Source organism: Melanerpes formicivorus, unplaced genomic scaffold (assembly GCF_026170545.1).
Source record: "Melanerpes formicivorus ecotype bairdi unplaced genomic scaffold, bMelFor1.0.p_v2 SCAF_41, whole genome shotgun sequence".
NCBI lineage: Eukaryota > Metazoa > Chordata > Aves > Piciformes > Picidae > Melanerpes > Melanerpes formicivorus.
Window position 1 is genome coordinate 685265 of NW_027142393.1, and position 16068 is coordinate 701332.

General features: G+C 46.8%; 1 protein-coding gene across 1 annotated transcript in view; it reads right to left on the reverse strand.

Moving 5' to 3' along the window:
* KIF5C (kinesin family member 5C) overlaps window positions 1–16068 on the reverse strand; it is a 114999-nt gene that overhangs the window by 59036 nt on the left and 39895 nt on the right. The window contains exons 3-6 of the mRNA XM_068158683.1: window positions 10656–10729; window positions 4689–4793; window positions 1231–1279; window positions 367–422 (exon numbers count right to left, since the gene is read on the reverse strand). Of these exons, the coding sequence (XP_068014784.1) occupies window positions 367–422; window positions 1231–1279; window positions 4689–4793; window positions 10656–10729 (284 nt within the window). The remainder of the gene's footprint in view (window positions 1–366; window positions 423–1230; window positions 1280–4688; window positions 4794–10655; window positions 10730–16068) is intronic.

Here is a 16068-nt window from a genome sequence, read left to right on the forward strand (position 1 = left end):
CCATGGCAGGGGATTGGAACTAGACAATCTTCAAGGTCCCTTCCAACCCAAACCACCCTATGACAATTCTTCAGGATGTTCTCTTTCATACCTGACATGAGATGGAAATCTGAATACTTCAAATTCAACACCATAATACCACAATGCAAATGTTTCAAGTCAGGAAAATATAGCAAGCATGATTCAAGCCCATTGGTATTTCAGGCAACTGGTCACATGCAGGGACCAGTATTACTTGAGGAGTGCAGATTCTGCACATGAGTTGAATCATCTCAGCAACCACACTGAGAGATGCCAATGGAAATGTGTAAATAAATGCATAGGTGAGAAAGGAAGACTAAAGAAGCAGCACATTTTTCCTTGTACCTTAACATATGGGACTCTGTTTTTATCTTCATGTACAGCAAGGTTTGTCTTTGACACTAGGAAACAAAAAAAAGATGGAGATCATTAGGAATATTGTGCAGGAAAGAATGTGCCAGCTACAGGCATGACAGACAAAGAGTGTGAATTGATTACATCTGCAGGTGAGAACTGTAGTTGCTTCCCACTCCTTTTGAACTACCAACATTTCTCTTACATAAAACTTGTTTCTTGCTCTGTCAATCTTGGGCCTACTGGGTGGGGTCTCCCCCCCCCCCCCAGTTAATTTTATGGGACAAAAGCTTTTTGCTTATTGCTTGGATTAATGAATCAAGCACAGATTAAGATGGATTTTGCCAGTGCAGCAAGAATTTCAGGAGAGGCTGGAGGCCTCATTGAAATTCAAACAAGCTCCAATGCATGTTCCATTAGCATAGATTTCTGCTTCATACTAACACACACAGTTCACACTTCCATTGTCACAGAGCACACTTCTATGGAGACACAAATTCCAAGAGATCAGTCACTCCCAACAAACTCTACCTGAAAGAAGCAAAGCAAGGAAGAAGCTGAACCAGATTGAACAAAGCCCCCTCAACAGAACACTATCCACAGGTTTGCTTTAAGAATATTCCTGCCTCAGAGCCTGGAAAATTCTCTGCACTCACTGATCTAGAATCAAGGTATGCAGCACTGCAGAGGGAGGTGCACAAGAGTCAAAGATCAGAAGACTTAAATTGCCAGGTTCTCTTTCACAAACCCAGCCACACAGCTTAAACTGAAGTCTTTCTGAAAGAGAAGAACTGTCTCCTCTTAAGCACAGGCTCAAAGCACTGTACCAAGCCACATAAGAAATGCACAACTTACCATCAAGCAGGTCCCTTATTTTGTCCAAATATATCTCAAAGTAGGAAACCTAATGAAGTAATCAGAAACATTGCAGAGTTAACCTCTGGTGATGTAAAAAATCTCCACACCTACATTTCCATACCTGTCAAAATAAGAAACCACTGCACTAAAAATAAACCCCACCTCCCACACAGCTTGGATTACATCCTTCAGCTTCACAAGTCATTGATTTCCCTCTGTTTACCAATGATTCAACAGGAAGGCACACAACCACAGCTTGAGATAAATCTTATCTTCACCTTTTTGCTTCTCTCCTCCCCGCCCCCCCATAACACAGGCAAAGTTGACAAAAATATTGAGCAGAATCAAATCAATTCAGCTCCTATCACATCAGTACAGCTGCATGATGAGCAGGGTCCAGTTTGACAGCTGTAAGATGTATATTGGTATTTCCCAGCACCTTCACTGGTTTAAGCTACCTAAGGCTAAGCAATATATAAGAAATCAAACTATTAAATGAAGCCTATGGAAAAGTTCTGTCTTGAATTGGGTCTCAAAGAAGAAATTGAAGATGATCTATTTTGTAATAGAGAGAGAAATAACTGTCCTGAAAAATAAATGGATGAGGAGAGTTCTGGGCTCCCTGGTTCAAGAAGGACAGAGGGTGCTGCTGCAGAGGGTACAGCAAAGGGCTACAGTGATGCTGAGGGTACTGGAACGTCTCTCTGATGAGGAAAGGCTGAGAGAATTTGGGCTCTTTAGTCTGAGAAAGAGAAGACTGAGGGGAGATCTCATCAATGCTGATCAATACTGAAAGGGTGAGGGTCAGGAGGATGGGGCCAGTCTGTCTTCAGTGGTGCCCAGTGACAGGAAAGCAGAAACTTGAACATAAGAAGTTCTATGTAAACATGAGGAGAAACTATGAAAATTTAAAGGTGATGGAGAACTGGAACAGGCTGTCCACAGAAGTGGTGGAGTCTCTGGAGACATCCAAAACCCACCTGGCCATTGTGATCCTGGGCAAGCTGCTGTTGGGGGGTTGGACAGGATGAGTTCCAGAGGTCCCTTCCAAACCTCTACCATGCAATGATTCTTTGAATGAGTGAGTGGCTCCCTTAATTAAAGGGTATTCAACTCACAGCAAGAAACTGAAATGTGTTTGGGGTGGGGTGTCTATCCAAACCCTAAATAAGTTTTATCCAGGGATTATTGAGCTAGAATCCTTGAGAGCTAAATTCTAGTGATCACTAAACTCCAGCTATTTAGTAAAGTAACACTTTCTCTCATCTGGAAAAGAAATTGTCTTTTTACATATAGATATGTATACTGATGAGTTGACTTTTCTGTGTGGCAACTGCTCTTGAGCATTAAGTACTGTGCATTTGTGCATTCACTTCATCTGTGTCCCATTTAAAGCCATCCCCTGGACCAGCTCATTTCAACAGTCTGGTCCACCCAGACTTAGCTCATGTTCTTTGAATTAATACAGAGGAGGTATCAAGCTTCCCTCCCTGTTCTAAATGGGGGATATTAAAGAGGGAGAGGGAAAAAAAATGGTATTTAGTTTTTGAGATGGGCTGAGTTATTAAAAGAGTGTGACAGTTTGGTTAAATTCTTGCTCCCAAAGACAGAACATGCATTTCTCTCCATGACAGCTCCTTGTATAATCACTCAATCATTAGCTGCTATTTAGGCAGCTTTTCTCTTAAGATATTCATAAATGTCAACTATGAGAGGGAAGCACTGAAAAAAGTCACTGCTGGCAGAACGTGATTTATAAAGTGAGAATCTTCTGCTGGGAGAGGAATTTACTACATCTTGTACAAGGGGGTCCCCATCCACTGGTAGCCAAGTGTTACCACGTAGAGCAGTAGGCACAGAAGAGCTTCACAGGTAATGAGGTCAGAGTCACCCCTGTGGAACTCCCTTCTAGGAAAATTCAGAGGTGTCTCTTCTTAAGGAGCTCAATACTTCCCAATCTGTTTCCAGCTCTGGGGCCTCCAACACAAGAGAGACACGGACCTGCTGGAGGGGGTCCAGAGGAGGCCATGAAGGTGATCAGAGGGCTGGAGAACCTCCCCTATGGAGACAGGCTGAGAGTTGGGGCTGTTAAGCCTGGAGAAGAGAAGGCTCTGGGGACACCTTAGAGCTGCATTTCAGTATCTGAAGGTGACCTACAAGAAGGCTGGGGAGGGACTGGTTAGAATAGCCTGTGGGGACAGGACAAGAGGGAGAGAGGAGGGGAGCTCCATTCTCAGAGAGAAGCAGAGCTCCTAACTCTGCCTGTGCTCAGCTACTCAACCTTACTGAAGCCATCTAGGGATATTTTGTGTGGTTTAGGGGAGGGATGACTCAGGAGTATTCATTTTTCCTACAACCCACTGGGTAATTTTCCTAATGTCTGCTTGGACGTAAGCTGCAGCCTGTCCTCAGCTCTGCCAGATGGCCCAGTGCCCCACCATGGCTGAGAGCTGCCCAGGAGACTGGGTGAACAGTGGGAATTGAAGGTCACTTAAACAGATTGGAGAGATCACATGGCTGGGATCAAGATAGGGACATGGAAAACAATAGTAGCTGATCAAACTGAGACTTAGACCTATGTCTAGGAACCCACAGATAAGCTTTTGAGCTGAAATGACTTCTAAACCTTGTTCCACAAATTGCCCCAAACCATCTTTTCTCCATTGCAAACCTACATATTGTGTTTATATCCTTGAGATAGGAACAACATCTCAGTATTCTCACAACTATTGTGCTGACCAATGGTATTTATGGATATAACAAGTGGGGCTGAGGCCTTTGGAGGAGCAGGAGTGAAATGTTTTCTCCCCACGCTGGCTGGTCTATCAATGTGGGGAGAGTTGGGCTTGTTCAGTCTGCAGAAGGGAAGGCTCTGAGGATGAGATCTTATTGTGGCCTTCCAGTATCTTAAGGAGGCCTACAAGAAAGCTGGGGAGGGACTTTTGAGGGTATGAGGAAGTGATAGGACTGGGGGGAATGGAAAAAAATAGAAATGGGTAGACTAAGATTGGATGTGAGGAAGAAGTTGTTCCCCATGAGGGTGGTGAGAGACTGGCACAGGTTGCCCAGGGAGGTGGTGGAAGCTTCATCCTTGGAGGTTTTGAAGGCCAGACTGGAAGTGGCTGTGAGCAACCTGCTGTGGTGTGAAGTGTCCCTGCCCATGGCAGGGAGCTTGGAACTGGCTGATCCTTGAGGTCCCTTCCAACCCTGCCAATTCTGTGATTCTGAGACAAGGCAGTCAGGCTAGCAAACCTGAAAACACACTCCCATCACAGCCTCTTCTCTGCATGAGATGATTTCTAGCAAACATTCTCAGGAAGGTAATGGGGAGCTGAGTTACAAAAGGCAGAAGGGAAGGCTCCTGCAGCACCCCATTCTAGCAGGAGTGCAGATTCCCCAGCCAGCTCAGCTCCCTCCCCTGCCAGCCGTTACGTAAGGCGTCACTCTGCATTTACCTTTATGTGAAACTCCAAGTTCTCATCCATGGAGTAGATGTGATCAAAGATGTCATGTGCAATCCTTGGAATGATTCCCATCAGCTGAGGGTCGTGCAGCTTCCCCTGCAGACACACAACCAAATTGTGAGTTGGAACAACTTGCTCAGGCCCAGGAGAGGAGAGAGCCTTGTCCAAACACACCTTCCCCTCCAGCAGCCCCCTGTGAGTGCTTCTGCTCCTCAGGGGGGGATTTGCTTGACGTAGGTGCACAGAAAAGGTGACAGAAGGACTCCACCTGTCAGGACTCCTGACCCTACAGAGCATCTATCTGTTTTGACAGCTTCCACTGTTTGCCAAGCCTGCTGTCCTGCCCCTGTTTACACTGTCACTCCTTGACTAGAGAGAGAGAAGAACAAACACAAACACAGGTACAAATTACAGCCTGTTTCTCCCAGTTAAACCAGAGATTTGGAAAGGAGTCAGAAACAAGAAGTGTTTAAGTGTTTTGTTTCTCTTTCCCTACCATGCTAGAAAGCTGTGGGGAAATCTGGGTTGCAGGGATTTGGGGATTAGAGTCATATATTCTGCTTTGAGCCTGCTGGGCCTGTTGCCAGAGCGCTGTGCCTTGCAAACACTACTGCTCTCCGTGTGAATTTGCACAACTGCCTCCCTCTGCTCTTTCAAGAGCTGAATATTAACTAAACCAAACAATTTCTCTGGCTGTGTAGCTCCTTCTGGTTGCATTGTAAAGAAAATATTAGGAGATATTTCTTCACTGAAAGGGTTCTCAAACATTGGCATGGCCTGCCCAGGGCAGTGGTGGAGTCCCCACCCCTGGAGGTGCTCAAGGAGCCTGTGGACCTGGCACTTAGGGACATGGTTTAGGGTTGGCCATTCAGTGCTGGGTCCAGAGTTGGACTGGATGATCTTTGAGCTCTCTTACAACTGGCTGTGTTCTGTGATTGCTCCTTGCCAGATGTGCAGGAAAGATAAAATCACTTGAACACTCAGAAGAAATAGAATCATAGAATCAACCGGGTTGGAAAAGACCTCAGAGATCATCAAGTCCTACCTATTACCTAACACCTCCTGACAACTAAACCATGGCTCCAAGTGCCACATCCAAGCCTTTTTTGAACACCTCCAGGCATGGTGACTCCACCACCTCCCTGGGCATTCTTTACAGTGAGGGTGGTGAGACACTGGCACAGGTTGCCCGGGAAAGTGGTGGAAGCCTCATCCTTGGGAGGCTTTGAAGGCCAGGCTGGATGTGGCTCTGAGCAACTTGATCTAGCGGAAGGTGTCCCTGCCCATGGCAGGGGGTTGGAACTAGGTGATCTTTGAGGTCCCTTCCAACTCCAACCATTCTGTGAGGCTATGAAAACTGAATAAAAGAGAAACTCAACATAAAAACCTTTTCTGACTCCAGTGTCCACTGCATTGTCAAAGTGGTAAATAAGCACTAACAAGTCAGTTGGTTTAAGATTCCAGCACAGCAGCTAGAAACTCCAGTAGACCTTTTGAGTGTATCTTGGTCTGAGTAACACCACTCATATCAGCACAACAAAGCCTCTTACTCCAAAGAGTAGTGTGAAATTATGAAGGGTTTTAAAATATACACTCAACAAATCTTTTTGATTAAAAAAGACCTTTCAGATCATCCAGTTCAATGATTTCCTAACTCTGCCAAGGGAGTTGTAGAGAGCCAGAAAGTCACCCCTCAGCTCCTTCTCTCCAGGCTGAACAACCCAGGCTGCCTCAGCTGCTCTTCACAACACTTGTGCTCTAGACCCTTCACCAGCTTTATTGCCCTTTTCTGGACCCAAATACTCAGCACTGCTGAGGTTGCACCTCAAACACTGGGTTCAGTTTTGGGACCCTCACTAGAAGAAAGATACTGAGGGGCTGGAGTGTGTCCATAGAAGGGCGATGAAGCTGGTGAGGGGTCTGGAGAACAGGGCTGGTGAGGAGCAGCTGAGGGAATTGGGGGTGTTCAGTCTGGAGAAGAGGAGGCTGAGGGGAGACCTCATTGCTCTCTATAATTCTCTGAAAGGAGGTTAGAGTGAGGTGGGGGTCAGTGTCTTCTCCCTAGGCAGAATGAAAGGAAATAGCCTCAGGTTGCACCAGGGGAGGTTTAAGTCAAACATTAGGGGAGGTTTAAGTTGGAGATCAGGAACAATTTCTTTGCTGCAAGAGTGGTCAGGCATTGGAACAGGCTGCCCAGGGAGGTGGTGGAGTCACCACCCCTTGAAGTGTTCAAGAAACCTGTGGCCCTGGCACTTTGGGGCATGGTTTAATGGCCACTGTGGTGTTGGGTTGATGGTTGGACTCAATGATCCCAGGGGGCTTTTCCAACCTTAATGGCTCTGTGATTCAAATAAAGCAGGCAACCATACCATTCCAAACGATGGGAAGTCAGATTTGATTTGTAATTGCTAAAAATAGTCAAACATCCAATGACTTTTAGCAAAAGATGAAGCAAATCCTACACAGGTCCATGTGCTTGTCAACACCATGCATGTTTGTGATTGACTAGTGGGTCACACTGACCTGCCTTCCAATTTTCTCAGCCTTTATTAGTACATTCAGACACAGCCTTCCTAGGCATTGCTTGCTGTATGCTAAAGGTGGTGAAATGACAAAGCATCAGCCTAGGACAAAGGGAACTTAGAACAAAACCCTGACATCATCTCCCCCTCTATCTCAAAGCCTGTATTTGAAGTAGTTACCAGGCTCCTGCCCTCAAATTACATACACATCTTGGAGGGGAAAAAAAAGAGGAGAGAATATAGATAATGAGTTCCATTGCTGCCTGCCTGGCCCACAAAGAGGCACTCAGCTGTAGCTAAAGTGTGAATATTTTAGTCATATTACACAAATAACATCACCTCCTGCAGTGGCAGCACTTCAGTGCTATACCACATCCCCTAACTTACTAAGCCTCTCAAAAAACTGGGCAAAAAGAAAAGTTCCTGTCATAGGACAGAGCAGTTTATTTCAGACTATGATTAAATAAGCTCAGCTCCTGATGGAGAGGAACATTTGTATGCACAGATGCTTAAATCAAAGCCCAACACTTTCTTCTGCCTGGCCAGCACAGCATTTGGTTCCATCACACGGTGCTGATAGTGAGCAGGTTAATACCATTTCCATGTTCCCCATATCCCTTCTCCCTCAAGAAGTCCTTGGAAAACTGACTGAAAGCAACTACCCTGCATCACTGCACACAGAGAGAGGCTCTTCCCCAAGAGGGGAAAGGACTGTTTCCCAAGCTAGGATAAACAGAGATTCATTGCTAGTTCAACAGTGCAGACATACCCAACCAGAGGCAGGTCCACACTACAAAGCACTGCCAAGCACAATCTCCAAGGCAGCAGAACCAGACAAGCTAGAGCTGTGCAGTGCTCCCTTTTCCACAGCAGCTTTGATGGAGCTGGGTGATCAGCTCAGCCACAGGATGGCTTGAATTCAAAGCCTTGTTGCAGAGGTTCTGCCTGCACAGAGGCGCATCAGCTTTGGGATCAATGCAGCAGGTAAACATCCCTTGATCCCTGTGGGGAAGTGACAACTTACAGAAATACCTAATTAAACATTCTCTCCACCCCAACAAGCCCTCTGAGAACTAGGCTTTCCTTCACATCACTTTCTCTGGCTCAGAGGAGAAATCAATCTGTAGAACAAGATGAAGTGTGCACAGAAATCAGTCTCTGCATCTACAGCATCTTGGCATCAAAACTTCCCAATGTTTAGGTCAGCAGAAACTTCAGGGAAGCAAGATCACATTCAGGGCTTTAAGAATCACAGAATTCTCCTGGTCAGAAAAGCCCCCTGGGATCATTGAGTGCAACCATCAACCCAACACCACCATGGCCATTAAACCATGCCCCACAGTGCCATGGCCACAGGTTTCTAGAACACCTCCAGGGAGGGTGACTCCACCACCTCCCTGGGCAGCCTCTTCCAATGCCTGACCACTCCTGCAGCAAAGAAATTGTTCCTCATCTCCAACCTAAACCTCCCCTGGCACAATTTCAGGGCAGAAGAATGAGCTCAGGTCTTTAAAATGCTTTAGCACCAGCAATCTGCTGTGCATTGAAACACATTCATTTTGACTCTGTTCTAAATGGGTTTTCATTACAACAAGAGCTGATTGAAACAGGCCTCACTATAATTTACAGTCTATAAACTGGAAGGGAAGAGAGAGGGCAAGGTGGGCTCCTCACTGGATAAAAACACCAATCAGTCTGATGGATTTAGCTGTGACCTCAGGCCACGCTGCCATTGCAGTTAAACTCTTCCAAAGCACCCGACTAGAGAGCTCTCTGCTCATTAAAGCCTCTCATTTTAATAAGAGCATTCACTTCCACATGGAAACATAGCAGGCAGTGGCTAGTGAAGTGTAACACTGGAGGCAGGGCTGCTTCCTTTCAGGATACTGACACAGTAACTACAAACCTATAGGGACCTAGCTTGGAACTACTCTAAGGTCAAAGCTCAGTGTAATCCAGGGGGTAAAAATCAGTGGTCTTTAAGAAGGTATCTACCCTGCTACAGAGGAGGAAGACCTATGCATGCCAGAAAGCCCACCCTGCCTGTATGATGGTGCCATGCCCAGTTTAAGCTTAACACTCTGAAGCATTTCACAGAAAATCCTCCATAACAGCTTTACCAAGAGGATTTACTCTTCCTTCAACTTCAAACTATTTTTTTCCTCCACAACCTACTCTAGCAACTTTACAAGAGGATGTTAGGTTAAAAGGGGGATTAAAACTGAATACAGACTTGATTCCACTTTAAAAGTGACAGCTTCTTTATTAAAGAAGTAAAAGAGGCATTTTCCCTCAGTCATTTTCTTTATCTCAGCTTGTAATTCTGAATATAAATTGGCTTTAAGAGATCTTTCCCCATGCCATGTGGAAGCACCAGCTCAAGCCCTGCAGACATTTTGATTTAATTACATTCAGAGCTGGTGGATTACTCAGCCATTGTGCCATCTGTGAGGGCTGAGCTAGTGACTTCCCCCCCATCCTCCCAAGGACAGACTTAATTAGATGCAAGGCATCAGTTTATTGCCACAATTGCTCCTTTTCCTGGAGGATGCAATCTCACCAGGGATATTCACTTGAGAGAGTATCACTTTCTTTCTCCTTTAACCTTCAGGTTAGGTAGGTCACCTGTGTTAATCATGTAGCAGAACCATCTGATGCTGTTAAACAAATGAAAGCTCTTTTTGTTCCCCACCCCCCTTTCAATTAGCAAAACTTTGCTGTAGACCTCCTGTTTCAAGTTCATGGCTGCTGTGAAATGCTCCAAGACAACACACACCCAGGGTTGTGATGGAACAGTCCTATGGGAGGATTAACTGCTTGGATGATCCTCCTTTTTTTGTTTTTAGCAAGAGACTAAAACAGCTAACATGTCTTCCACTGAGCAGTGAAACCAAAACACACTTCATGGAGCAGAAATCTGAGCAGACTCAGGACTTCAGCTGCTGTTATCTGGTAGAATTTGGTGGTCCCCTCCTCTAAAGCAACAATTCTCCAACTCCTCCATCTGTGCTGCAGTGTGTGAGAGTGGTATTCCCAGAAGGGGAGTGCAAATGAGAGAACCAATAACCAAGGCATGAATTTTCATCACCCGGCACGCAGGCGAGCGCCGCAGACCCTTATTACTCTTTCCAGCTGTGGATTAGCAAACCTCCCTCCAATCCTTTGCAACAGACACATGCCTCAAATGTTAGGTAACCACACTTGGTATTTTCTCACTCACTATTTATTAACTTAGCTTGGCATCTGTAGACATCTCTTGAATAAACTCCACCTCGAAAGAGAGACTACAGCTTAAAATGCAGCAGCAGCTAAACATCCCCAGATCTCTTTTTATATGTCACTCACAGCTGAGTGCTCCAGGGAGCTGCCTTGCTCAGGTAATTGCTACATCCAATTCAACTGCTGCTACCAAAGTGATTTCATTTTGCCACTCTACCTCCATAGTGTGTGTTTTTCCTGATGATGTCTGTCCATAAGCAAAGATGGTGCCGTTGTAGCCTTCAAGAACATCTGCAAGAAGGAGAAAAAGAAACAATTAAAAGCTCAGAGGGGTATCTTCAAGCTGAATTAGCAACATCTCCTAAGTCTTAGAATCATAGAATCAATAAGGTTGGAAAAGACCTCAGAGATCAGCAAGTCCAACCTATCACCCAACACCTCCTGACTAACTAAACCATGGCTCCAAGTGCCACATCCAATCCCTTTTTGAACACCTCCAGGGATGGTGACTCCACCACCTCCCTGGGCAGCACATTCCAATGGCCAATCTCTCTTGCTGGGAAGAACTTTCTCCTTACCTCCAGCCTAAACTTTCCCTGGCACAGCTTGAGACTGTGTCCTCTTGTTCTGGTGCTGGCTGCCTGAGAGAAGAGACCAACCCCCACCTGGCTGCAACCTTCCTTCAGGGAGTTGTAGAGTGCAAGAAGGTCTCCCCTGAGCCTCCTCTTCTCCAGGCTAAGCAACCCCAGCTCCCTCAGCCTCTCCTCACAGGGCTTGTGCTTCTACAATGTTCAAGCTCAAGTACAAAATAGTTTGTGCAATAAGGAATGGGAAAAATATAACAAATAGCTAACTTCAGGACAGGAAACCCATAATGAAATCTGAGTTAGGGAACTGCAGAATTATTCTCACTTTCCTGGGAGGGAAAAATATACCTCTGGGCAGTAGATATATTGCAACACAGCTGTGTAACATGGAGAAGAGAGAATTTAATTGCCTGCATTTTAAACCAGCACACATCACAGAGAACATGAAACAAACCCATGCTGTATCTTTCCACAACTCTAACAGCCTCACCAGTTCATGGCCTCATTAACTTCCAAGCATGGCTGCAAAGCAAGCTGAGATTCAGACGAAGAGGAAGTTGCTTTCTTCTCAAGGCAGAATGAATGATTTTATATTGCATGAAGTTAGAAGAACCAGCCACTTTTAACTCTTTCCAGGGGCCAGCAGCATCCTACTCAGTACCAGAGCTCTGCTCACAGCCTCTGGAGTAGAAACACCAGACCCAGAGACAGCAGCAAAGCCTGGAGCTAACAAACACAAGCAAAAGGAGCGCTCGACTGGTGCAGGCTGCAGAGGGGACTGAGAACAGCCAGCAAAGCTGCCCAGCTCTGCCATCCACCAGGGCACAAACCTCCCTGCCCACTGCCACTTCTGCAGAGGGCACTGAGAACAGCCAGCAGCAAAGCTGCCCAGCTCTGCCATCCACCAGGGCACAAACCTCCCTGCCCACTGCCACTTCTGCAGAGGGGACTGAGAACAGCCAGCAAAGCTGCCCAGCTCTGCCATCCACCAGGGCACAAACCTCCCTGCCCACTGCCACTTCTAAATGCATCTCCTGCTTTCAGAGGTGGCCACCTCTGCTTCTCAAATGTTTGTTTCCCACCCTCTAGATCTATGCAATCATCTAGAATCATAGAATTATTTATGGTGCAAAAGCCCTTCAAGATCATTGAGTCCAACCATTCTCTAACTCTGCCTGGAGCTAAACCGTCTCCCTCAGCACCACATCTCTGCCTCATTGAAACACCTTCAGGGGTGAGGATTCAGCCACCTCCCTGGGAATCCTGTTCCAGTGGTTGAGAACCTTTGCAGTGAAAAAAAAAGCTACCAGGAGACAGAAGTATGTGTGTATTATTTATAGTGCACAGCAGTATATTGTGGTATCTGCGATGTTCTAATCTGCACTTGCATGAACACAGGCACACACATAACCATAGAGTCATAGTATCATAGTATCAGTCAGGGTTGGAAGGGACCACAAGGATCAGCTAGTTCCAACCCCCCTGCCATGGGCAGGGACACCCCACACTAGATCAGGCTGCCCAGAGCCTCAGCCAGCCTGGGCTTAAACACCTCCAGGGACGGGGCCTCGACCACCTCCCTGGACAATCCATTCCAGGGCTTCACCACTCTCATGGGGAAGAACTTCCTCCTCACACACAGCCTGAATCTCCCCACCTCCAGCTTCATTCCATTCCCCCTAGTCCTATCACTACCTCAGAGCCTGAGAATCAATAAGGTTGGAAAAGACCTCAGAGATCATCAAATCCAACATGTCATCCAACACCTCCCATGGCTTCAAGTGCCATGTCCAATCCCTTTTTGAACACCTCCAGGGATGCCCTTCTTTGTATCTAATTAGGTACATTGTGAGAGTGGTGAAGCCCTGGAATGGGCTGTCCAGGGAGGTGGTTGAGGCCCTGTCCCTGGAGGTGTTTAAGCCCAGGCTGGATGAGGCTCTGGGCAGCCTGATCTAGTGTGGGGTGTCCCTGCCCATGGCAGGGGGGTTGGAACTAGCTGATCCTTGTGGTCCCTTCCAACCCTGACTGATTCTAGGCTTCTATGATAGATGGTCCAGACAGGAAGGGTACATCAGAAAAAATGCTAGAGGAAAGAAGAAGGAACAAGCATGGAAAAAAATAATAATCAGACAAAAAGCACAGAGAGCAAAGAAATGGATAAAATGCAGGGAAAGGACAAGGGAAAGAGATCTTTTTCAAAGACAACTGCTCCAAAGATCCACCTCTCCTACAGAGCACCACTGAGTAAGGATGGAATTGGAAGGAAGTCATTCAAAAATAGATGTTGTCATTAAAGACAGAGTGGAACTGTAGAAGTTGTGGCAGAAGTGTTCTGGAGAGCTGGATAGAATAGAATAGAATAGAATAGAATAGAATAGAATAGAATAGAATAGAATAGAATAGAATAGAATAGAATAGAATAGAATAGGTTGGAAGAGACCTTCAAGATCATCGTGTCCAACCTATCATCCAACACCACCTAAACAACTAACCCATGGCACCAAGCACCCCAGCAAGTCTCCTCCTGAACACCTCCACTGATGGTGACTCCACCACCTCCCCAGGCAGCCCATTCCAATGGGCAATCACTCTCTCTCTGTGTAAAACTTCCTCCTGACCTCCAGCCTGAACCTCCCCTGGCACAGCCTGGCACAGAGGATGTGTCAGAGGTTGTACAGAGCACAGGGGATTGCTAGGTAAATTTTTCCCATCTTGAGATCTAGGAGGATGATGGAGGTGGAGACTGTAATCACTGTCAGTCTGGAATTACCAGTTTGTAGGTTTGTTTATAACAATAAATACTGCTTGTTCTTGCTTAAAGGAAACAACCTCAGCTCTGGGGAGACCCCACCTGGAGTACTGCCTCCAGCTCTGGAGCCCCTGTTACAAGAGGGATCTGGAGGTGCTGGAAGGTGTCCAGAGAAGAGCCATGAGGATGAGCAGGAGGCTGGAGCACCTCTTCATTTCCCTTTTTAGACTAAAACCAGCACATGGTGAATATGAGCTGAAGTCCTGGAATCCCAGTATGGTAGGGACTGGAAGGGACCTCCTGAGATCATCCACCCACAGCAGCTTGCCCAGCAGCACAATGGCCAAGTGGGTTTGGAATCTCTCCAGACAAGGAGACTCCACAACTTCTCTGAGCAGCCTGGTTCAGTTTTTCCTTATCCTCAGATGGAACCTCCTGGGTCCCAGTTTGTGCCCACTGCCCCTTGTCCTGTTGCTGGGCATCACTGAAAAGAAGTCTGGCCCCACTCTCTTGCCTCTCACCCTTTAGGTATTGCTCAACATTGCTCAGATCTCCTCTGGGGCTGCTCTGCTCCAGGCTCAACAGCCCCAAATCTCTCAGCTTTTCCTCCTCCCAGAGCTGCTCCAGGCCCCTCAGCAGCTTTGGAGCCTCCCCTGGACTCTCTCCAGTAGTTCCCTGTCTCTCTTGAGCTGGGGAGCCCAGAACTGGAGCCAGTGCTCCAGATGTGGCCTCACTAGAGCAGAGCAGAGGTGGAGGACAATCCCACTAGACCTGCTGGCCACACTTCTTAGTGCACCTTGTCCCTGAGCACGAGTGCACACTGCTGGCTCCTCAAGTGCCTGGAAGCTGCACAGAACTAGATTTCCAGAGGGGTTTAGGCATCAAAAACTTATCCTGGGGTGGTGGTTCAGAAATCCTTGATCAAGCATGTGCAGCTCCTGCTTATTTCTCAAGTACCTCCCAGCATTCCCAGGACAGTTAAAAAGCATCCAGGAGCCCACTGCTGCTGTTTCCTCTTTTTGCCAAACTGGGTTAACATTAAAAAACATAATAATAAACTAGTCTGCCTCATTATCTCCAGGTGAATGCAAGGTACAATGTCAGCTCTAGACTGGTACACAGCCTAGGGGGGGAAATAACCTGATTAATCAACTGTTATGTAAGAAAATGGCTCAGAATTTGCATCCATGTACCCTAAGAAGCCTTCTGCTTGAGGAAGCATCAATAATTTATCAGCAATTTATCTTCCCAATTAGGAAAAAAACATGCTATAAAGAAATAAAGTCCTTTGCATCACCTACAAATTAAACCAGGCAGTGGGCTCAGAGGCAGAAGAGGTTCTTTTTGTTGGAAGGCTTTCCACCTTAAGATAGTTAATATACCATCTGTCCACTGAATGAGGAGAGAAGACAGTCCCAGACAGACAGGGCCTGAATGGAACCCAGCAGTGAGGGAGAGGGAGGGAGAAAAAGCCCAGATGAACAAAGGGACTAAACACAGATAAGGATTTTTACATGAAACAAACCTTTAAACAGAGCTTTCCTCAGTCCCTGCTCCACCCTCACAATGATTTGCAGTTTGATTTACTCTCCTCCCAAAGCCAGCCACTCAACTCGACCACCCAGCCACTGCCAGATGGCCTTTCATAGAATCAGAATTGGTAGGGCTGGAAGGGACCTGAAGGCTCAGCCAGTCCCAACCCCCCTGCCATGGCCAGGGACACCTCACACTACAGCAGGTTGCTCACAGCCACATCCAGCCTGGCCTTAAAAACCTCCAGGGATGAGGTTTGTACCACCTCCCTGGGCAACCTGTGCCAGTCTCTCACCACCCTCATGGGGAACAACTTCTTCCTAACTTCTTTCTTTGTCCTGATGAGGATGGGTATCACAGTCTCACAGTATCACTAAGGTTGGAAGAGACCTCCAGGATCATCGAGTCCAACCTATCAACACAGACCTCATGACTAGACCATGGCACCAAGTGCCACATCCAATCCCCTCTTGAACACCTCCAGGGATGGGGACTCCACCACCTCCCTGGGCAGCACATTCCAATGACGAACGACTCGCTCGGTGAAGAACTTCCTCCTCACCTCGAGTCTAAACCTCCCCTGGCACAGCTTGAGACTGTGTCCTCTTGTTCTGGTGCTGCTTGCCTGGCAGAAGAGACCAACCCCTTCCTGGCTACAACCTCCTTTCAGGTAGTTGTAGAGGGCAATGAGGTCTCCCCTGAGCCTCCTCTTCTCCAGGCTAAACAACCCCAGCTCCCTCAGCCTCTCCTCACAGGGCTGT